Source organism: Labeo rohita, chromosome 24, assembly GCF_022985175.1.
Source record: "Labeo rohita strain BAU-BD-2019 chromosome 24, IGBB_LRoh.1.0, whole genome shotgun sequence".
In the NCBI taxonomy this organism is placed as follows: Eukaryota; Metazoa; Chordata; class Actinopteri; order Cypriniformes; family Cyprinidae; genus Labeo; species Labeo rohita.
In genome coordinates, this window is record NC_066892.1 from 16,596,191 (window position 1) to 16,621,643 (window position 25,453).

General features: G+C 35.4%; 1 protein-coding gene across 1 annotated transcript in view; it reads right to left on the bottom strand.

The window, feature by feature from the left end:
* Positions 1–634: 634 nt before the first annotated feature.
* Positions 635–25,453, bottom strand: part of pip4k2aa (phosphatidylinositol-5-phosphate 4-kinase, type II, alpha a) — a 33,913-nt gene continuing 9,094 nt past the window's right edge. Inside the window, exons 2-10 of the mRNA XM_051098115.1 lie at positions 20,225–20,322; positions 19,921–20,017; positions 13,818–13,970; positions 13,574–13,720; positions 13,454–13,492; positions 6,494–6,607; positions 6,128–6,368; positions 5,277–5,380; positions 635–3,114 (exon numbers count right to left, since the gene is read on the bottom strand). Coding sequence (XP_050954072.1) covers positions 3,034–3,114; positions 5,277–5,380; positions 6,128–6,368; positions 6,494–6,607; positions 13,454–13,492; positions 13,574–13,720; positions 13,818–13,970; positions 19,921–20,017; positions 20,225–20,322 — 1,074 coding nt within the window. The 3' untranslated portion in view covers positions 635–3,033. The remainder of the gene's footprint in view (positions 3,115–5,276; positions 5,381–6,127; positions 6,369–6,493; positions 6,608–13,453; positions 13,493–13,573; positions 13,721–13,817; positions 13,971–19,920; positions 20,018–20,224; positions 20,323–25,453) is intronic.

The window sequence follows — 25,453 nt, forward strand, 5'->3', positions numbered from 1 at the left end:
TTCTGGGCTCAGTAGGGAAATATTTTTAAAGTGTTTTACAATTTAAGGAATACACGTTTATTAAATGAAAGCAAATTCTCTGCGTGACCCAGGAAAGGACATAATTTAAAAAACAGAAAACATGACGAGACGTTGCACCGTAAATTGCAGACAAAGTGCTTTATTGTTTTGAGCAATGCTTATGGAATGGAGTGTATATCGGTTTACATCATAACACATGAGACAGCCTCCCCTTTGGTTACTCTCAAAAACAACTTTTAGACTCATATCTGTGAGTGTGATGCAGATGCCCCATCACTTCTATTACCCTCACTATCTAGATTAAAACAGTCACAAACGAGGGGATTTTTTTTCTTTCTTACAGTAAGCGTGTAAACCTGCATATTCATTAAAATAAAAATCCATTCGTTCGCGGCATTCATAAATGTTTAGAAAATAAAAATCGAATTGCTAAAAGTACATTACATATTTTTTTCCAAAGCTTATGTGATGAGTTATCCATCAATGAACACATCGAGCAAAAATGCTTTTGGCAAATGAAGAACATGGTGGAGGGTTTTTGAAGAAGGCGTGAAGCTGTATCTTACTGTAGCACTTTTTCACATTTAGTGAAATTCACATATATATCGCTGCGTGTGAATCCAGTATCAGAAGCTGAAGCGATGCTCTGATGACACTATCAAAGTCTGCCGCTAATACAGCCTCTTTTGTCATGCCCGTGGTGGTTTTTTTTTTTTTTTTGTTTGTTTGTTTTTTGTTGTTTTGTTTTTTACAACCAAGAAGACCAGGGTTTGTTTTTATCCCAATGAGAACAATAAAAATGCTTTTTTTCCCATTGTGCAATGGTTTCCCAAGGGCACAAGCAGCGCTCAGTTTATTAAGAAAATGAAACACTAACCAAAGACGCTGTAACATTGGTGCCGGATAATACTTTCAGATAAAAATGCTTGGAGAAAGCCTGAACACAATTTACAATTAACACTATAACAAGAGCCACACCTACTCATATCAACAAATTCACAATGCACACTCTTGTCCAAAAGGCTTTGCACATAGAATTAGCCAGTCAAGGAGAAATTGTGACCTTTTCAGTGTTGTTGTGAACAGAAAATACAATGTCTTGTATCCGTTTGAAGCAACAGCACATTTCGAAACATCAAAACACCAAAATAAAAAGAAAACTGAAAATATCTGGATATCTTTCTTTTTTTTTTAACAACCACCCTAATATTAGAAAACATTTCTGTTTGGAGGGGAACAAAAAGATTAAAAAATAAGGAATTAAATAATTTGGAGTAAAAAGGCACGACTCTTGCACAGTGTATACATTGAAAACACAGTATAAAGCAGGTATGGGACCATCTTAAAAAAATAGACCTGGGGTAGGGGGTTTAGGGCAAGGGAAAAAAATAAAAATACAAATAAAAATATGACCAAGCATGGAATATACACCATCTCTGGACTAAACCAGATTGAACACTAAAAATAATGCAACATGCATCTTTTTCTCTTTTCCTTTCTTTTGTTTTGTTTTTTTTTTTCTTTCTTTTTTTTTCTTTTTTTTACACAGTACTTGTGTTGTATGATTTAAACAGTAACATTCTTCATTTATCAGAACACTTGAATCACGGAGCGGTGCTTTAAAATTCAGGTGGATTCAAATTGAATGTAAAAATATGTGCAAGTGATCAAAAAGTCTAAACACAGGACGAGGCGGCTTTTTTTCTCTGAATTAGAAAAGTTAAGAAACAAATGTTAATCTCTAAGTCATATCACCTGCTTCTAATTCAATGCCATTTACAAAAGTATTCTCCTCTGTTACATGTATTATGTTTCCCTTGTAAATACCACTGCTGAACCAACAGGATTCCGTGAACATTTTGGTTCCATTCGTCATGTGCAAAATATACAACATTTCATCTATTTTGCTGCCAATTTGAACGAATTTCGAACAAAGACATACACAATTTCAAACAAAACTGATGTTTTAAAATGAATAAGAAAAAGCACCCCTTCCCCAAACCTCCATGGAATACTGAAACACAACAAATCGGTGTGTCCTGGTACGATGCGAGAGGTAAACTATGTTTTGTCTGTTGAGAACAAGCGTCAGAACACGTGAAACGGCAAGGCTGCGTCGAACGGTGCCTCATAGTGCTATCGTTGCAGCTCGTAACAGACCGAGTGATCCTAATAAAAAGTGCAACAGTTTTAAGGTGCTGATGGCAACTGAATCACTAATGTAACAGAATTCACTGACGACTGAAGAGAAACCACTGATTCCTGCTGCCTCAGTGTCTTCATTCTCCCTCCTGTCAAGTTGCTGCAAAACAAAACCCCCGAGAAACCCAAACGAAATACCTACCGGAACCTTTGCCGACGCGTTTGCCTCAGAACACTGAAGGAACATGCAAAACAGTCAGATTCAGCTGTCTGTCCACACAAGGCAAGTTAGGGGCGATGGGTCCTCCTTTTGTAAATGGCTCAAAGAGCGTTTCTGGTTAGTCTGTCCAGAGAATGAAGAGGCTAGTGCGAGTAAAGAGAGTTAGCAGGTGCCGTGGTGTCAAGTGCTTCAGGTGCCTCTCTGTGGAGTAAAGCAGAGGGGGTTGCGTGAAGTGAGTTCGGCTAGGGATTCGAGTGAGAGAACGCTTACTGTTCCGATTGAGAAGTTCTGTTTTGGCCTAATTCTACTAACTGAGCCACGGACCGTCACATGAGCTCTCTCCATCCTCTTCTGCTTTAAAAGGCAAGAAAAATATCAAATGGAACAAACAAGATTAAGGGGCATGCATAAGAAAGCAGTAAAAAGCCCTATCCCCCCCGCCGCAAAAGTTCGAACTGTTGTCCTTTTCCGTCACTCTCATGGTCCCAACAGAACAAAAAGACGAATAAATGAAAATCAAAATGTAAACGAATGGTGGTTGTAGCTGCTGTTAGGGGTGCCCCCCTGTGGCAGAGCGGGTGAGCGAGTGTTCAACACCCCTCTGCTGGCGTCCCTCTTCATCCCCGTGGACTCAGCTCAGCTGCCGCCGACTAGGGCAGAATGGTAGTGATGAAATCATAGAATCTCTTCGAGTACTGCTCCGGGTTCACCGTGGAAATCTCTGCCCCGGCCTAAGATGAAAAAAGCATGAGGTCGACGCCTCCATAAAAGCTATAAAAGGTTTCAGTCATGCATACACTTTAGAGCATAAATGATGAATGAGATGCTTGGGAGAAATACACAAAGCAGCCCTCTGTACTGTACTCTCAGTAACAGTTCATTATTTGATAATGTTTCTTATATCCAACCATTCACTTTTTTTAAAAGAAAAAGAAACTTTTTTTTTAGTACTGACCTGAATAAGATAATTCACTTAAAAGACATTTACACATAGTCCACAGGAGAAAATAATAGTTAAACTGCCTGCTGTTCTTCAGCAAAATCCTTCAGGTCCCACAAAATCTTTGGTTTTTCATTACAGAAGCTTCAAACATTCACTGATGCTCCAGAAGTAAAAACGATGCAGTAAAAGCCAGGGGTGTAAACTTTTGAACAGAATGAAGATGTATTTTGATTATTTTGAAGATTATTTTGTCTACCTATATTTTTTTTAATTTTTATTTACTGCTACCTTTCAGAAGCTTCAGAAGATACTTACATGTTTCACCCCCCCGCTCTTAATGAACCATTTTTCCTTAAAAAATATGATATTTAAGCAAAATAAGACAAATTTACACATCTTTGTTCTGTTCAAAAGTTTTCACCCCTGGCTCTTAATGCACCATTTTTCCTTCTAGAGCATCAATGAGCGTTTGAACCTTCTGTAATAGTTGCATATGAGTTCCTCAGTTGTCCTTAGTGTGAAAAAAAATGCATCTCAAATTCATACAGTCATTGTTGGAAAGGGTTCAAATACACAAAAATGCTGAAAAACCAAAGAATTTGTTAAATATTAAGGATTTTTCTTAAGTTCAGCAGGCAGTTAACTTCAAGAAAAACAAGGGACTCATGAACAACTATCACTAAATAAAAAAACAGCTGTGAATCATTCAGGTAACAACACAGTATTAAGAACCAAGTGTATGTAAACTTTTGAACGGGATAATTTTTATAAATTCAACTATTATTTTATCTTTTGGTGACTAATAAGTAAACGTCTTTCATGTGGAATATCTTATTCAGGTCAGTACTAAATAAAAAAATAACATGCATTTTGTATGATCCCTCTTATTTTGGTAAAATAATTAACATTTTCCAGATTCTAACATAGTTGTTTCTTCATATTTTTGTTATCACTCATGTACATTAGTGTTTTGTGTTACATTTTGTTATTTAGGTTTTTTTTTTTTTTTTAACGATGTCTGTTACCCTGATTTTTTTTCTTTGTGTTAAGACCGAGTGCACTACCTATAAATGACTGGCTTTCTATTTTACCACTTTTATTATAGTAGTTATCGCTACGTTTTAAGGTAAAAATCAGACTTTGGTACTTCAAGTACATTGGTGTATTAACATTACATAACTTAATGAAATACTCGGTTACAAGTTGTATAGAGGAACAGATATGCCATGCTGTAATACTGGAAACATTGTCACAGTATTTCTACAGTGAATTTCTGGAAACCACAGTTGCTGAATTTTTAACTAAATTTAACTGAATAATTTTACAGTGAATATAACTCTGAATATTACAGGATTACTTCACTTCCAGAAAATTTCCTGATAATTTACTCACCCCCATGTCATCCAGGATGTTCATGTCTTTCTTTCTTCAGTCAAGAAATGAAGGTTTTTGAGGAAAACATTCAAGGATTTTTCTCCATATAGTGGACTTTAATGGAACACAGCGGGTTGAATGTCCAAACTGCAGTTTCAATGCAGCTTCAAATGGCTCTACACAATCCCAGCTCAGAAATAAGGGTCTTATCTAGCGAAACACTAGCTCTGCAATGTTTGTGGTTAGAAAGTATGTACATTTTTATTTGTTTTTAGAAAATGGCTAATTGTTTTGCTAAATAAGACCCTTATTCTTTGGCTGGGATTGTGTTGAAGCTACAATGAAACTGCAATTTGAACCTTCAACCCGTTGATCCCCATTGAAGTCCACTATATGTAGAAAAAAATCCTGGAATATTTTCCCCAAAAATGTTTTTCTCTCTGACTGAAGAAAGAAAGACATGAACATCTTGGTTGACATGGGGGTGAGTAAACTGTCAGGATTTTTTTTTTAATTCTGGAAGTGAACTAATTTTTTAAGAAAAATTACATTAAAGGTCAAAGTCAGAGCACTCACCCCATGCTTTACCGTCTTGGCTGCATGAGCAGCCTTTTTCTTGGCATCATAATGCTGCAGGATGTCAATAACTGCCATAAAATAGACCTCCTTTCTGGGAGAATCTGGGGGGGAAAGTTACATTCATTATTTATGAAAACAGAACTTGCAACAAATTTTCATAATGTGGCATATTACAGAAACAGTATACTCAGCAAGAAAAAAGAAGGATGAGTCGTAGCTGATCAATCAAGAATTGACTGGATTGTGGAAGGTACCCATTATGTCCCAGAATGGAAGCAGAAGGGAATGTTTGACTATTAAAACTATATTCACTAGCTCACTGACCTATCTCTCTTGATGACATCGTCCAAAAAGAAAACGCACTAAATTTTAATAAATGCTTTTATTTTAAGAATATCATGCATGGATGAATTGTTCACAATAGCCACAGGGACATGCATTGAAAGAGGAAATGGGGCCAAATTTGATTTCATGCTGACTTTCAGGTTTGCTATATAGTGTATATTTTTAAAAAGTGTATTTATCATACACTACCTGTCAAAAGTTTTTGAACAGTAAGATTTTTAATGTTTTAATGTTAATGTTTTGACTGAAGTAATGATACTAAAAATCCAGCTTTGAAATCACCGGAATAAATTACATTTTAGAATATATTCAAATAGCAAACAGTTGTTTTAAATAATAAAAATATTTCAACATTTTACTGTACTTTGGATCAAATAAATGCAGGCTTAGTGAGCCTACTTTGAGACTTTAAAAAAAACAACAAAAAAAAAAACAATGAAAAATTTAAAAATGGACAGAACCCATTTCAATAAGACAACACATATGCTTCCTGTTCCACTCACTGTCATGGCTTTTGATGGCATAGACGTCAATACTGGGGTCGAAGTCTCCCGGTGAGAGTGGTTTAGCGCTGTCTAGAGTGTTGCTGGGACTGTCAGGAGGAGTGCCGATAATCCCTCCATCACTCTCCCCTTCCTCTTCTCCCTCATTATCCTCACTCTCCACCTCCTCTTGTTCTGCCCTCTCCACGTCATGGATCCCAACCAAAAGACTGTAGTCCATCAACTTCAGCAAAGCAAGAAACTAGACAGCGCAATGAGGTAGGAAAGAGACAACAGATTGACAGTAGAGAGAAAGAGGAAGAGATAAAGTATGAGTCATGAACCAGGCAGACAGGCTGAAAACACAAATTGTCCTGAATCATTTACCTCCACATCCTTTCGTAGCTTATCGAGGAAGGTTTTCTTACTCTCCTCATCGATGTATATTTTCTGTCCATCGTTGATGAAGTCATTGTCTTTGTACGTGGGGAGTTCTTTAGCCTGGTGAAAAAGACGGAAACAATGAGAAAGAGGTTGATCATTAACATTAAAATAAATTCAGGTTCTACATGCTGGTCATGTCATGTAATATCACACGGTGCAGTAGGGGGTGCTCTAGATTCATAAGAAGAAGCCTGTTTGGCTGTTCAGCTGCATGTAGTGTCAAGGGACCCTCAAATGAACAAATGAGGCAACAGCCTAACTAGCTGATCTACATTTGTGTTTAGAGCTATTCAGAACAGCCTACAAATGAAATGAACATTCATATACAATGCATGCTACAATGCACTGACATCACAGAAATCAGCTACAGCTCAGCTGTAAGTAATTACTCACTATTCAATAATTAAGTAATACATTTTTATGGCTCATTCCAACTACTGAAAAGGAATGCGGGTGAAAATATTTCCTCTGGGGTGATTTAAACCTCCAGAACGAACCAGTAATTCTGTGCAGTTAGCTTATTTGGTATCCTTACTCCAGACTCTAGTAAAAAGCCTATTAATGGACTTTAACAACCTCTACCATTTGCAGATTTCCCAACTTTCAAGAGCAAACATACACCTATCATATTATTGTGAAATCTAGGTCACAGATTGCCGAAGTGATCCCTGTTGGTGGGTTGAAGAGCATTAGGAATAGCTTTGGTCAGGAAAGCACCCTAGGTGAACAGACATCTTATGGGAGGGCACTGATGAAATGGTTTGCATCCTTATTTTTTTAGATTGTACCCTCCAAACACGTAAAAGAGCACATTTTTTATAAGCCAATCATGTCTTGACAAATAAAGTACACTGAAAACCCTGCATCACACAGAAAATGTGTCACATTGTTAAAGTAAATGATTTGCGAATGTTATTTTACTTCAAGAGTGAAGTAATGGACTTGATACACTCAGGTACAAAAGTTTTTTTTATTGCTGTTGTTTTGTTCAAAGAACATAGGCAGGCATGGAGTGAAAGGAGAAATTTTTAACCTGCTGGAGGATTGAATCACATAGTATATGTTAGCTTAGTTGATTTGTTTCTTAAAGGAGAAGCCCACTTCCAAAACAAAGATTCACATATACTGTACTCACACCCTTGTCATCCACAAAGTTCATGTCTTTCTTTTTTCAGTCGTAAAGAAATTATGTTTTTGAGGGAAATATTTCAGCGTTTTTCTTCATATAATGGACTGATATGGTGCCCCGATTTTGAACTTCCAAAAGGCAGTTTAAATGCGGCATTAAACGATCCCAAATGTGGTTGTAGGGTCTTATCTAGCGAAACGATCGGTTATTTTCATTAAAAAAAATACAATTTAAATACTTTTTAAATCTCAAACGCCTTTAATGCCATGCCAGCTTCTGTTGATATTTTCTTGTTAAAATTCATGTTTAAAACTACTTTTAACCATAGCCTCTAAAACAAACAAACAAAAAACCTAGCTAAAAGCTAAAAACCTAGAAAGAGGATCACAGTTGAGGTCAAAAGTTCACATACACCTTGCAGAATCTGGAAAATATTAATTATTTTACCAAAATAAGAGGGATAATATAAAATGCATGTTATTTTTTATTTAGTACTGGATTACTGCAGTTAAACTGCCTGTTTTTCTTCAGAAAAATCCTTTAGGTCCCACAAATTCTTTGTTTTTTCAGCATTTTTGTGTATTTGAACCCTTTCCAACAATGACTGCATGATTTCTGAGATCCATCTATCCACACTAAGGACAACTGAGGAACTCATATGCAACTATTACAGAAGGTTCAAATGCTCACTGATGCTGGAAAAATGATGCATTAACTTTTGAACAGAACATTGTACATTTGTTTTTATTTTGCCTAAATATCACTGCCTTTCAGAAGCTACAGAAGATACTTACATGTTCCCAGAAGTCAAATAAGTTAAATTTACCCTTATCTTCAAATTTAAAAAAATTTCAATATCTTATTCAGGTTAGTACTAAATAAAAAATAACATGCATCCAACAAAGAATTTGTGGGACCTAAAGGATTATTCTGAAGAAAAACAGCCAGTTTAACTGCAGTACTCCAGTACTAAATAAAAAATAACATGCATTTTGTGTGATCCCTCTTATTTTTGTCAAATAATTAACATTTTGTAGATTCTGTGTATGTAAACTTTTGACCTCAACTGTATATCTAATGTGTGTTTAGTGAGAAACTTGCTTGATTTACATTTAAATGAAAAATAAAGTATTTGCGGCTGTTAACTTAGAAGTATCTCAATGATTCAAGTCATTGTGAGAATAATGAAGTTACACATTTAAGCAAAACTAGAACACATTAATATTTGATTTGCAAATATTTCTGAGAAAGCTACTTCAAAGTCCACATTTGCTCCAACATGTACAGACACAATTTCAAAAAACAAAGGCTATTCTTAGAAAACTAACAGAGCATGTGAAGGAAATGAACTCTTCTGTCTACTCCTCTTCATGACCCGGCCAGGCAACAAGCAGTTTAATGGCCACTAAAACAGCAAGGCCTCTGAGAAAAGAGTGAAGCCTTTTAACCTACATTTGTGGGACACAGGGCTGACAATAATGGTCAGTATCCCAGTTAAGAAGTGACCTTAAACTGGCGCAGTCTTAACAGTAATTTGTAAAAGCAGCAGTGTCAGCATTTATTCAGACATTCCAAAAAAAAAGGGGGAAAAAAAGCTATAAAAGGACCGTACATGTAATCTTTGTGACAGATGAGAATTAGACTGCAAAATAATGAAAAAAAAAAAAAAACAAACAAAAAAAACTTAATCAGCATTTTGGTGTTATTTTTTTAGTAGCAATATCTTAACAACAAGATAAATTTCCTTGAGATGCAAAACTGTCATAAGACTAGCTTTCAGAACATATATAATGTAAGGAATAATTGACGACGGCCGTTGAATTATTAACCACCTTGAGTGTGCATTATTTTCTAATAATTCAACAGACCAGAGTCAATTATTCAGCTTATATTATGGTTACCACATCTCAAATGTAGTTCAGATGTTGCATTTAAAGACACTCGTCAGCTTTATGTCCTTATGCTCTTGTGAGTAGGATTAATTTCTTATGCATCTCATTCAACACCTCTGTTGCAAATTCCAAAACGTCATTTTAGACCTAGTAATGAAGGCTTGAGCCGTTGATAGCAGACTAATGCGGTTAATAATGAAGTTATTAGACGGAGAGAAAGAATAATCGTGTGAATTACCTGTGTCTGTATATCTCTAATAATAGCGAAACTGCAAGACATCTGACACCTAGCTTTTAAGTTGGTAACTATTTTACTGATAAAATCGTCAGAGCAGTGCTGACAACATGTTTCTGTGCGAGTGTGTGCCTGTACTATGTGTGTGTGTGTCTGTAAGAGTGAGCGGGAGAAATAGAGTATGCTTTCCGGACATAATAAAATGTCATTTTGTGGCAAAAATAGGGAAATATTTTGGTGTTTTTATCCTATTGTTTACTGTATTTATTTGTTTGTTCAGTGTCGTTGTGGGTTTTGGTTTTCTTGCTGTTGTAGGCTGTAAGGACCTTTGAAATAACTAAAATAATATGACAAAGTGATATGAAAGTAATGCAGTCAAGAGCTGCCTTGGAACTACTTTAGCTTTGCATTCATCAACCAATCAGACTCAAGCATTCAACAGCGCTGTAAATACAAAATAATTCTGTTTAATATTACATTATATTAAAATTGATAATATTTAATTATATCATTTAGTATTAGTTTTATAATTTAATTATAACCATAAAGCATACTAAATATTCTTACTATTTACCAGTGGGTTAATAAACAATAAATATTTTCTCTGAAATCGAGGCAAATTATCTTGCATTTTTGCTTAGGACACTTTGTAAATTCTGTAAATTTGTGTTCCTGGAAAAAAAATGCTAATTATAGACATTTATTTTTTTTGCAGTGTAATCTCTGAGACCGTATTACATTCATATCGCGTTGAGTTCATATCACTCTGAGTGCCCTTGTTCAAAGCTGAAACATCTGTATGCAGCTACACTACCAGCCAAAACTTTTTAAACACTAAGATTTGTTTTTTTTAAATAAGTCTCTTCTGTTCACCAATCCTGCATTGATTTGATTCAAAGTACAGCAAAAAGAGTACAATTTTGAAATATTTTTACTATTTGAAATAGTTGTTTTCTATTTGAATGTATTTTAAAATGTAATTTTATTCCTGCGTTTTTAAAACTGATTTTTTTGCATCATTACTCCAGTCACATTATCCTACAGAAATCACTGTAATATTCTGATTTGCTGACCAAAAACATTTATTATTATTATTAAGTTGAAAACAGCGAAGAACAGAGAAGATTTTTTCAGGTTTCTTTGGTAAATAGAAAGTTTAGAAGAATAGCATTTAAATCATTCGTAACATTATAAATGTCTTTACCAATTTAAAGCATCCTTGTTAAATAAAAGTAAAAAATGATACTCCAAGCTCTTGAATGGTATAGTGTATGATGTATAACTACAGTGTATAATTTTTTATTTCAGATAAATGCTGATCTTTGGATCTTTCTATACCACAAAGAATCCTGAAAAAAATTACTCAACTGTTTTAAATATTGATAATAATAATAATAATAATAATAAAATATTAGAATGATTTCTGAAGGATCATGTGATGCTGAAAATTTTGCTTTGATCACAGGAATAAATTATATATTTTAAAATAAGTTCAAATAGAAAGCCGTTATTTTAAAAGATAAAAATATTTCTAAATTTTACTGTTTTTGCTGTACTCTGGATCACATACATGCAGGCTTAGTGAGCAGAAAAGAATTCTTTAAAAAACACAAAAAAATCTTACTGTTCACAAACTTTTGACTGGTAGTGTACATTTAATTAAAAAGTTGATAATATTTAATTATATAATTTAGTTTTAACAATTTAATTATAATCATAAACCATACTAAATATTCTCACTTCTTACTATTTACCAGTGGGTGAAGCTTAAAATATTTCCTCAGAATTCAAGACAAATTATATTGCATTGCTTAGGAAAATGTGTACACAAATTTGTCTTCTTAATATTATATATATACAGTACTGTGCAAAAGTTTTAGTCCACTAGTATTTTCACCAGCTAAAAAATGGTTTAAAGTAAGTTATTTCTATCTTTTGCTGTAGTGTGTCAGTAAAAAAAAATATCGGTTTACATTTCCAAACATTCTGTTTGCCATTAATTGTAATAATGTACTGAGATTTTTGTTTGCACAAGGAGTCTGACAACGGCCAGTTCTCCACACTGATCTAATCTCATGATCATCCAGTCTTCCTGGAATGACATGAAGACACAGAACAAACTGAAACAGAGTAAATCCAGAAGAACTGTGGCAACGTCTCCAAGATGCTTCAAGAGACCTACCTGCAAAACTACCTGAAAAATTTTGCGCAAGTGCACCTAAGGCAAAAGCTGCTGTAAACGCAAAGAATGGTCGCACCAAATGTTGATTTCATTTAGTTAATAGAAGGTAATTGATAAAGAAAATCTATTTATGACAGCATCCTCATTTTACAGCATTTGTGCCTAAAACTTTTAACAGTGCTGTAGCTTTGCAGGTAAGTTTCTTGAAGCATCCTGGAGACTTTGTCACAGTTCTTCTGGATTTAGTCTGCCTGAGTTTGTTCTGTTTCTTCATGTTATTCCAGACAGACTGGATGATGACGAGATCAGATCTCTGTGCACAGCACTCGCTGTTATCAGACTCCTTGTGCAAACAAAAATCTCACTGGATTATTACGATTAATGGCAAAATGAATGTTTGGAAATGTAATCTGATATTTCCTACTGACACACTACAGCAAAAGACCGACTTTAAATCATTTTTTAGCTGATGAAAATACTAGTGGCCTAAGACTTTTACACAGTACTGTGTGTATGTATGTATGTATGTATGTATATATATATATATATATATATAAAATTTTATCTGCAGTGTAATCTTTGGACCAAAAAAAAAACAAAATATCTTGTTGTTGTTCAAAGCTGTTGAAACATTCTCCATGCAGAGAAAAGTGAGAATTTTCACTTTCATGCCCTCCAAAATTGCTTTTGAAAGACAAGGAGGGCTTTACACATCCTAGAAAGCGTGCAAGGATATGCGAGAGATTAGGGTCTATGACCCTGTATAAAAGGATTAAAATAGGAGTCGGGTAACCTCATGCCCCTCAGACCACCAGTGGACCATCTGTTATTTAACTCATGTGCCTTTAGGCTGGAGCTGAACAGAGAACTTTAACTTGGCCTAGTAGGATTACTTAGCCTTAGTACTATATATATGCACTTCTTCGGTTGAACGAAAATACACCATACATGACTATGTACAGTTAGTATACCTAATAATACACAGATATGTGAAATTTCAAGGATAGCTTAACATATCTCTTCTGTGTTAAGTTCTAGTACCTTGTGATGACTAACAGGCACACAGCCCAACCATTGTCATTAAATCATCCGTTTTATTTACAGTGCCAGTGTTGATGCTACTGAAGCTTACAGCTTCTTGCTTTAATCTCCATAGCTTAAAAAAGCACCATGGACTCAGCTTCACCTTGACACCCTAAGTATAGGATAGATCTGCATCTGTGCACCCGATAATCACACAGACGCTCTAAAATCAGCACGCTTCACTCTCATACTCACTCTCACGCTCAGTAAATTAAGGTGCTTGAAGTGACAAATGATCAGCCACTACACTACCATCTTCAAACGCAAGCAAAGAGACTAGACATACAATAGACTCTACACACAAAAACCTGACAAAAAAGCAATATAAGTAAAAATTCAAAACGTACACATCAGATATTTTGTGTTTGAGGGTAAAACTGACCTTTTCTTTGTCACTTGCCTCTCGGGCAACAGTAGATCCCTACACAGAAAAAAAAAACATGTCAATCCATATCATGACAGTCATCTGGTTTGACTGTCAGTCATTTTTCATAATCCTTACCTTCAGGTCATATTTCTTATACACAGACAACCGGTGACTGAAGACATTGCGTGTGACTATCATATAAGTCTCATCTCCGTCTACAGTGAGGCGGTACATGCCTAGAAACTGTGGTAGCAGTGTGGTACCATGACATTCCACGATATACTGCAGTGAAAAAGCACATTATAACCATCCAGCTCACTAGAAATGTGCATTGGTAAACCATCAATTAAACTTGTATGAGAAATGTATGCGCTCGCACCTGGTGGTACTTTTTGAGGATGTTGTGCATCTCTGCCACGTCTTCGCTGCTTATGGTTTTGATGACGTACCTCTTGTCGTAGGAGGTGTGGAAGCGAGCACCACTACGGCCCTGAGCTTCACTGACGAGGGGCGCGCTGCGGGTCAAAGAGTTCTGCCAACACACATGGGAAAAGGTCTTAGCACACATAAAGATGGATGAGACTAAGAGAGACTTTCACTTTCATGAGATTTCTACACCATGAATTAAAAATGAACGAGAATTTAAAGCAAAGAAGTTGAAGACAGCTGCTTTCGTTTATTATTCTTTTAACTTTGCAAATATTTGCTCATTGACTTTAAGTGCACCAATGTTTATAGCAATTTATTAATACTGTACAAATGTGGATCTAAAAAGCATAAATTCTTTCCCTCTTCCACCCCATCTGGCACTGTTACACATGCTAATGTAAAAGGCCATTCTGAGCCAGGAAAATCAGCCTGCACCTGCCCCTTGAACCTGCTGGTTTCAATCCAGGAATCAGTAATGTCATTATCCAGTAAGCATGATAAATGTAATTACTAGCAAAGATTTCAAAATAAAAACAACCTAGTTTGAATAAGCCAATGCAAAAAAAAAAAAAAAAAGTTTTCATTTAGCTGATGGGCAACATTTCTGTTGTGTTACAGTGCCGCTGTATATTTTATCTGAAATAAATAAGTTGTAAATACTCATCAAAAATACATTTATTTGATCAAAAACAAAGTGTAATATGTGAAATAATGTGGAATATTACAATTTAAAATAACCGTTTTCTATTTTAATATATAAGTTATTCCTGTGATAGCAAAGTTGAATTTTCACCAGCCATTACTACAGCTTTCAGTGTCACATGATCCTTCAGAAATCATTTTAATATGCTGATTTGGTGCTCAAAAAAACATTTTATTATTATTATTATTATTATTATTATTATTATTATTATTATTATTATTATTATTATTATTATTATAGGGCCCTAAGAAATCCATTTTATTTTTTCCCAAAATTCAGCTTTATTTTTTTGGATTCCTTTTTTTAGTTTTAATTTTTCTAGTCTCTGTTTTATTGGTTAAATTACATTTTATTAATCAAAAGCATGTCTAATTAATCAACATCACGAAACTTAAACAACTTAACTGCAATTTTTTAAAAGTTTAACAAAAATTACATTTTTAAGGCCCTATGAAATACGCTTTTCCCCCTCTCAAATTTTTTTTTTTTAATACCAAATCGCCAATAATTTTCCGGATTCCAATTTCATGGTTTTATTAAATTTTAATAAATGAAAGCATCTCTAAATAATTAGTTCTATAAAAAATGAATCTATTATTATTTTATTTCCTTTTTTGTTTCCCAACATACCATGTTATGTATTTACATTTTTTGTCTGATAAATAAATTCTGGTAAATATTTTTTCTGGTAAATATTCCTTAAAAATAATGTTTAATAATCATTTTATTAGTAGTAGTCAATGATATCATTACATTAAGTCAGTGGTTCTCAACTCCAGTCCTCAGGGCCCACTGCCCTGCACATTTTGTATGTCTCGCTCATTTACCACACCCAATTCAGATCATCAGCTCCTTAGGAAAAAAATCCATGAACTGAACTGAGTGTGTCAGATTCAGAAACATACAAAATGTGCAGAGCAGTGGGCCCCGAGGACTGGAGTTGAGAACCACTGCATTAAGTAATATATTTCTGTCACAGTTTCTTCAAGTTAAACCAAAACTTTATTTTTATGGGTTGCTGTGAAGAAGTTTCTGTTTGTAATTATGACTGTAATTTTGGTTTTTCTCACAAGAAACGGTAAAATGCTCATAAAGTGACTCTCAGAGCAGTTCAACAGATTATGTTTACGTGTTCATGTACTCATATAATGTGGTGGCAAAGGCTAAAAACACTGCAAGGGTCATGTGCGCTTCAGTACGTGTGTAGTAACATTAAACAAAACCGTGCGTTTACACTATTCATTCACAGAGAGACACGCAGGATTTACATTTAAACAGTATTTTGTGGCTTAATATTCACAGATACTAGTCCATATTATGTTTTGATTTAAGTGTAATTCATCCAAAATTTGGCAAATCCCGTGACATTCCGTGTTAAACATTAAATTCTATTTTTATGACTGGATTCCGCAATTCTGTCTGTGTTTTCTGCATCACGGAATTCATAGGGCGCTATTATTATTAAAAATTTTGAAAACAATTGTGCTGCTTAATAATTCTGTGGAATAAGAGTAAGCTAGGCAAAAATACATAAATACAAAAAATATAAGACTAATACATGTTTATTTGTGTGCAGGTTAAGTAGTAACAATTGGGTATGTCATGGTTTGGCTGTCAAGTCACTGCTAAAAACTGATCTGAATATTCTGAAGTTTTAGTCCTGAAAGAGATACACAGAACTCATGACTGAGCACTCATGCAACAGGGTATGCCAGTTTCTGATGATAACACTGCAAATCACTACTGTAATTGCCCTGCCCACAAACACATGACCACTGACATGCAGACACTGTGCAATTTCCAACCATTTTCTCTCACTGAAGTGGTCTGCCCTTGTGTCTGTCCCAGTTTCAGAAAAAAAAACCTCAAAAGCTTATGCTGGACACATGATGCACTTGAAAGGACCGGAGGGGTCTCTGCCTACCCGTGAGGGTGAGTGAAGGACACAGCTGCACAGAGCAGCTCGGGCCACTTTGTATACATTCCCAAGGTCTGCTACCTCAAACACGTACACACCCACACATTTCCCCATCACCTCCCTCTCTCTGGGTATCAGTGCCTCTTTCTACATCAAACCTATGTGCTTGGATTTCCTCAGTGATGCACTCAAGTATAGCCATTAAACACAAAACCAAAAGCAGGATATGAAACTTCGAAAGGCTTCCCAGGCTGAGTCATGCGGGTTAGGGCTTGTAGCTGTTCAGCTGACGGCTCGTTCCGCAGGGAAGTGTGTGCACAGATGGGCTGAAAATAGTGATGATGAGGCAGAGGATGCAGGGTGGACTGAGGAACCACAACGCTAGGAAGTCACAGCGGGATTACGCTAGATCTGTCTGATCAGCTTTGTTATTATGCAGGTAAACATCTGACTTGCGGCATAACGTCTGGTCCTGAGTACCGCCCACTTATGACCGACATGAAAAGCGGTCCTAAAGCCTAATTACAAAGGGCAGTGGTTCTCAACTTTTTTGTGGCTGTTATTGACTGTCAACAATCATATTCAAAGACCCATAACTCTTCCAGCAGTAATTCTTATTACTGGATAAGTAGGGCCCTATGATTTCTGTGATGTGGAAAACATGGACGAAAAAACATTGTCAAAGTTTGGATGAAGTAATCAAGAGTAGGTCATTACACATAAACCAAATACTGACATAGGTTAAGTATCTGTAAAAAGCCACAAAAGACTATTTATATATGAACCCTGCCTGTTCTGCGTGTCTCTTGGTGAATGAATGATGTAAACGCATGGTTTCGTTTACTACACACATACTAAAGTGTGCATGCTGCTCACGTTGATTTCAGGGTCTATCACCTCACTAAATGAGGACATAAATACATTAACAACATCTCCAAAAGTGCTCTGAAAGTCACTTTCTGAGCATTTTACTGTTTAATTTGAGTAAACCTTGCGTCATATCACATACATACAAAACGTTAACCGAACATTATTACTGTTCAGTAGAATACATACGTAACACTACTACTAATACTACTAAAATTATTACAACTTTTTTGATTACAAATTCAAAAAAGGATCAATCACACAATATTTCTTTTATGTTTTAATTTTAATAGTAAATCCCTATCGTTTGCGAAAAATACGTTTAATTTTCATTAATTAAAAGATAATTTAAATGAATATTTTATGCCTTAATTTGATAACCAGAAAAATTCAAATGCACAACACAAAATTTCTTAACAAAAAAAAAAAACAACGCTATTATTAGGAATAAATCAAAGTTGTTCTTATGTTTTATGCATTCAAACAGACATACCAAAACCCAGAATTTAGAAGCAATAAAACATAAGGTGAGGAAAAAACAGAACATTTCATAGGGTCATGTAAGTTTCATTAGTAGACTCTATTTTAAAGGTTAAATAATAGAAAAAAATAATAAAGTATGTCTAATTAATTGAAATCATGAAACTTACACAATTTAACAGCAATTTAAAAGTTTAACTAAAATAAAAATGTTAAGACCCTATGAAATGCATTTTTTTTAATAATCAAAAGCATTTCTAAATAATTGTTACTTGAGTATTTAGATTTTTCTGGTAAATATTATTTAAAGAATAATGTTTTAATAATAATTTTATTAGTAGTAGTAGTGCTATCAATACATTAAATAATATATTTCTCTCACTAAACCAAACTTTTATTTTGAAGTGTTGCTGTGAAGACCTGTAAGTTTGTGTTTGTATTTTATGATTTTTCTCAAAAGAAAGAAGTAAAATGCTCATAAAGGGACTCTCAAAGCAGTTCTAGAGATTATGTTCATGTGTTCTTTTACTTATATATTGAGGTGGCAGAGGCTGAAAACACAGTGAGTGTCACACATGCTTCAGTATGTGTAATAAACGAAACCACATAAATTAAATGAACAAATAAATAAAATAAATTTAAATAGCATTTTTGTGGCTTAATACTCACAGACATTAGTCCATATCACATTTTGATCTAAGCGTATTGACCTACTTTTGATTGATTCATTCAAAATTTAGCAAATTCTGTGACATTCCGCGTTATACTGTAAATTTAATTTTTATGACTGGATTCTGTGATTCCGTCTGCATTTTCGGCATAGCGGAAATCATAGAGTCCTATATGAAGCCACAAAAATACTTTTTGTGCACCAAGAAAACACAAATAATGACTTTATTTAACAATTTCTTCTCTTCTGTGTCAGTCCCTGCAGTGTGTTCATAAGAGTACTACGACCAATGCGTTTGAAAGTGAAGAAAGTGAAAAGTGAAAAGTAAGGCATTTCTTTGCTTGTAAACAAGCCAAAGCGCATCCAGGTTCTACGTCGAAACGCCAGCTCTTGTCAACACGCGTCAAGAAATTGCTAAATAAAGTCATTATTTTTGTTTTCTCGTAGCTTTATACAATTACACTTAAACCACTGATACCACATGGACTATTTTAACGATTTTCTGGGCCTTGAACATGGTAGTTGCGTTGCGGTCTATACAGGGTCAGAGAGCTCTCTGATTTCATCAAAAATATATTTGTGTTCTGAAGATGAACGAAGGTCTTACGGGTTTAAAACGGCATGAGGGTGAGTAACTAATGACAGAATTTTCATTTTTGGGTGAACTATCACTTTAAAACTGACTAGTCTATGTTGAAAGTACACAGATGTGCACACTTCTAAATTTGCAATCCCTTTCTGCCAGCTTGTCTTAGTGCAATGAAGGTTTCATTCTTCTCTGAAGTATAAAACAGGAAGCCTAGACAACGGTAAACCTCCAGTAAACAGCTCATACTGAACGTCTCTAATCAAGACCATAAAATAAGCAGCATTCTGGGAAGTTGGTGTTTTTTTGCACATGTGTCAGGGTTCTAGTCATAACGTAACGCCTTTTAAACCCACATAAGCAGACAGGGAGCTCTAACCAAGACCCTGGGCTCTTTCTGATTACAGCGAAGGCATATCTTCCTCATTAGCCAAAATAAGAAATGTCAAGAAAAGCCTTTCCATCTAATGCACACTGATTGCGACTATTCTTGCTAAAAAAAGGTATTTTCTTTCATAAAAGGAATTTAAGGAAAGGAATATGAGGGCAATTAAGAACGTTTGTACGTGGGAGGCTGAGGGATGCAAGGACAGCTCCGACATTACTGTGTTATTATGGGGAATAATGGTCTTCATTACGACAGCAAATTGAGTGGTTAATGACTAAATTACCTCTTGGTAATCATGGGCTTTTCTCACAGAGACTTGAATCTATTTTGCATTGTTTAGTAGTGAGTACACTAGTGTTTTGTGCAGTTCAACTACTGTGGTTTTAAGACACACTGAATGTGACACCTTGGAACATTTCTCTTTCTTTCACAAAGCCTTACCTGGAAGTCCTGGTCATCGATGCTGAACCTCTCTCTCAAATTACGGAAAACAAGAGGGCAATACTCTTTAAACTTAAAATGGCTTGGCATATTCTCTCTGAAAAGCAAAGCAGAAAAGGGATAAAAGTCAAGAAACATCTCAAGAGTTCTCAGAAAGAAAAGACTGTCAGTTATATGCTAAAGTTTGTTTAAAACACGATTCAGACATGTTCTTGACAGGTTTCATAAGATTTAACGCTCTAATGAGATTATAAGATTAAAATCTATTCAGTTGCGAATGGGGAAAACACTGAGAGGAACTTACTTGTTGAAAAGGTGGTTGTCCACCTTAATCTTCGAGTAGGCTTTGAAGTCATCAGGCATAAGCATGATGGGGATCTGAACATGGCTCAACTCGTTTATCTAGAGAGAAGGAAAGAGAAAGAAGAGAGGGATTTAGTTACTGGTTACTTGTTCAGAGTTCGGGTCTTTAAATCAAATGTATTGGTCACCCGATATGGCATGGAAACGTATGACCGACACCAATATCTTGAGGGCAGCATGGCGTATATAAACACATTTTACACATTTACTCAACAATAGCAAATGCATGAAATTTATACCTCAACAGTCTGTCAGACAACAATTCCAACACTTAAAAGACTTGATACCAATCAGAACTATAAATACTGGTTCACAGCTTTGGCAACTTCACGTTTTTGTGATTAACAATTATTTATGTGACAAAACCAATCAAAGCACACAGACAGGAGGTGCTGAGATGTGCTGGGTACAGTGTGAATGATGGCGATATCTCTGTGGCACAATGCGGTGCTTTGCTCGGCTCAGGGTCTGAAACAATGTGCTACATTCAATAGTCATCAGTTCCTGCTTTGCACAGTTTGCTCTTGTGAAAACAACACTACAGCGTTTTTGTAATAAAACCGTAATAACGGAAATTACAGCTGTACTGCGAGAAGTGGGAATTTAAAACTGCTGCGGACAGTTTTCCTTCCAACAAAGAGATCTGGTGACTCATAGGTTCTTTCCCTCTATTAAGAAATAAATAAATAACAATAGCGCTAACTAAGCTCAAGAGGACTGCTGAAGGCCTTAATTACTGTGATATATTTGTTTGTTTGAGGATGTGCATGCACCAGGATAATTATAAGCAATCAAATAGGCATGAAGCACCATGGGAGATTAAAGATTTTATGTTTGACACTCGGCAGCAACAGACAATCAGCAGAGCAGTAAACATTAAATATATAAACTTTATAAAATGTACAAATAAGTAAGGTGATATGAAACAATACAGGTCTTCAGAGCAGAAAGTGTAGATTTTTAAAATATTCTAACATAAACGTCTTTAAAGCACACATCGTTCAGGTGATCAACTTGTGATCCGGTGTTTTCCACGCCTCATAACGGCTCCATTCACAGTGAATGTAGTGAACTCGTTTATTGCATGTGCTGTGAGTTTAGCGCACGTTTGGGAACGTATCGGACACCTGCTTATTTTCACAGCAGATTATTACAGAATTTCACTAGATTTGTCAAAATAAAAGCTCTACTGTCATTTCCGTCAAAATAAAAACGTAAAAGTGCAGTATGAATTGCTGACAGCTAGCGGTTTAAATGGGTAACATTACTACAGTCCAAATTCAAAATATCTCTTTCAAGTGTAGACATTATGAAAGAACTATTGTAATTTCCCTACTGCAGTGTAAAGCAGAAATAATATAGCTCTGAAATATTAATTTTCATTTATTTTACAGTGCAATTGTTATACAATATTTGGCTATTACTGTCATAGGAATAACAATAATGTAAAATTGTTGTTATTATTATTATTTTCTAATTTGTTTGGCTTCTAAAACACCAGAGTGAATGTAATTTAGACCAGGGACCGAAATTAAATGGATTAAAAAAAATCAACCGGCCAAGCTTATTTTTTACCTGCCAAAATTCTGAACGATTTAACACAGATATATCCAAAGCACGTTATTCTGTATATTATGTGTGCTCCGGACAGAGAGGAGTGACAATTAAAACAGCAATAAGAAAAACAACTTTTTGGTCATTTTAGATTTTTTATTATAACTTGGAAATGTTTTTAACGAACTATCTGATCTAGTCAGACTACTTGTTTTCTTTGTCCATGAAATCTGGCCTCCTGCTTCTGACGCAGTCTTTGTGCCACAGCACGACACCGCCATCTCCAGTTCGCCACTTTTCGTTGAATTTTCTGGTGTGCCCTGATTCTGGTGGTGGCTTTTCTTCCAGTTCGCCAAGCTTTCTTTTTGAAGGCTGGCTGGCTCCAGTTAAAAACCGCCACATCTCGCCACTAGCACGAAACTATCGCTACGTTGAGTGTGGGATAGACGGAAATGACGTGAGTGCGGCGCTTGTGTTTCACTTACGCTTCAGTACGTCGCATGCAGACGGGGGCGGGGGAGCATCACAGAGATCCGCGAGACTGATACTGATTAACATTACTGGTGAAAAGATTTACTTGCCATGTGGCGGATGGCGCTTTAAATTTAACTCGCCAGACAGAGAATTTGCTCGTGAGTGGCGAGTGTTAATTTCGGACCCTGATTTAGACTAAGACCTAATATCACAATTAAAAAGAAGGTTGAGTCCCCTTTAATAGAAAGACTATTTTTCTCTGACTTTAGTTTTCTTAGGAACATGGGTTGGAGATCCTAATTTTGAACTTTCAAAGTGCATTTGATAGAAGAATTTAACTTTAAAATGTACAAAATTTTAATTTTTTCCCCCACATTTTTTTTTTTAATATCACAATAAATATTGTATCATGGACTTCATATCGCAATATTACTGTATTGTGAGATTTTGATATTATTACATCCCTAATGCACCGTTATTAAAATTGTGGCTGATAATTATTGTCAGGTTACAGCCGATAACCAGTAAATAGCGGACAATAGAATTTAATGCCATTTTGTCTAAATAAATTAAAAATCAATCATTTTAAATGCTACAAGTGAAATTAGGCACAATAACATTATTACTTACAGTAACAATTATGGATCTGCTAGATGAAATCTAACAGTGTTATTAAAATTTTAGTGTTTATAAAGATGTATTTTAAGTCAGTATTAAATAGTTGTAAAGGTAAAAAAAAAAAAAAAAAAAAAGTGCATTTTTATTAATGAAATTATTTAGACGATTCATAGATTTAAAAAAAAAAAAAGGCATAAATACATAACATGAGAACATGAAAATGCAGTCAAATTGTGATAATCATCTGACATTCACAGAAGATATCTCGCATAGTCAGATCTAATCAGTAAGAAATACCGCTTTTAATCACAGAGAAAGTTACAGGTAATTGTTTAATTTCCTCTGAAAATACCTAGTAACAGTCAAAGGTCAAAAGAAGTTGCATTTATGGGCTCCCTGCCTGTCAGTCACACCAGTTAACTGAGTTTGCTCACAGGAAGCTGGAGACAGGTTGTCTTCCAAGACATGGAGGAGATATTTCATCGACCTCATGTGATGTGACCTCTCAGAGTATGGAGAGCACTGAGGTCTCCAGAGACTTTCCTATTGGCTGGTCAAATGCCAGGCTTCTGGATTTGAAGGGAGTCTCAGCACCCAGTGCACTGTGGGTAAGCAGTGTTACCTATAGGAGGCAGAATGTATGTGTATAATGTATTATATAATGTACTGAAATGTAAAATTCATGATCAATGCTAATATTTTATTTCATGGTTTCATGGTCACCTGATAAATGCTTGATGTTTAATTTAAAACTATTTTATCTAAAACTGCCGAAGGTATTCTAAATAAAAACATGGGAAATGAACAAGCACAATTAAACATACAATATTGACTAATTATTTGTAGATTCCTAATTTTCTTAAAACAGCAGTTGATCCAAAAATTTTAATTTGCAAAAAATTTACCCTCAGGCAATCTAAGATGAGTTTGATTGTTCATCAGAAGAGATTTGGAGAAATTCAGTATTACATCACTTGCTCACCTCTGAAGTGAATGGGTGCCGTCAGAATGAGAATTCAATCTACATTTTGAATGGCTTTAAGGGAAGTAAATTTTTGGAAATTTTGGGAAATTTTTGTGAACTATTCCTTTAAATCAGCCCTGCAAAGTGTCACATTACATGCAACCTTAACAGTAACAGATTTAACAGTTATTATATACAGTTATTATTCCAATCAGTTTTACCCTTCATTTCCGTTAAAAAGGTTGTAAGAAACCTGTGGGCCAATCTGAGCAGCCTTTGGGTTACTGAAGCCCTTTACGAGAATGCAAATTGTGAAAGGAAGTCAGGCATTTTAAACAAGGTCACTTGAAACCTTTTAAAACACCTTCCTCCTGACACAAGCAAGTGTAAGGAGGGTGTAATGCATGCTGTGGTTACTGCTTAGTGAGTCAGGCTCATCTTTCAAGCTGTGGTCAGAAAATTTGGCTGTGCTGAGCTAGGTATGAAGAGTGAATGTTGCAAGCATGTTACTTTAAAATCAGGTAGAGTTTAACGATAATGCTTTGTTTGGACTGTAAATATGATGAGTCTTTTTTTATACTGTTCAAGGAAATTAAATGTCACATGAGGAAGCCAACGATATGAACAGCGGAAGCAAATTTAATAAAAGTTTATGCCCACTCATCACTAAAACTGAAACTAGTTTTTTCTAAAATGTGCTGACACAAAACATTCATCCTTTTTATAGAATATATGGGCTGTCTGACCAAAAGAAACATAAATGGTCTTTGTGCCTCCGCCAGGCTGCTGTACACACTATTTATCAAAGATCAAAAAAAGCTACAGGCAGAGACTAAAACTGCTGCAGACTACAGGCGTTCAGCCACAAAGCACCATGAGAACATGACACTAAATCACCCACAAATAAGTGAACACCAAAAAGAGAGAGGACAAAAATCTCCATCTCAACACCTTTTTGCGCTAAATAACACAGTGGCAGAGTGACACACTAAAACCAATGTGTTTTTTTTCCCTGCAGGATGGGATTAATGCAGTGTTTATCTGAAATGCAATTAAAGCTAAGCGGTGTTGCGAGGGGTTAAGAGGCAACAGGCGCTTGCAGAAACATGTGCGAGCAGGATGAGGCATGAGATGTACTTTCTAGAGGACTAAGGCTGTCTACTAGCAACGGTGGAGCAACAGCGAGCGCAGAGGGGAAACTGCTCTCTGTGACCCCCCCGTCAGCTACGGCAGGGGGCCCTCTCAGTAGCTACAGCCTATTTTGGAGACTAAACCTATGCCTTTTAAAGACTCTGTATCACGTGGACAAATAAGGAACTATATATGTTCCTTATTTTATTAAACATACACTACATCCGCTCTGATAACCTGGGTCCGTGCATAACAAGAGCTAAAGGGAAAATGCCCCATTTAAACAAAATATATGAAAAAATAAAATAAATGAATATAAAGCCATAAATATAAACACCATAACTGATTCAGTTAAAGTATAAATAAATGCAATTTCGACATTTCACTCACTCTAATGGGGCCTTCAGTGATTCATTGACAGCCAGTGTT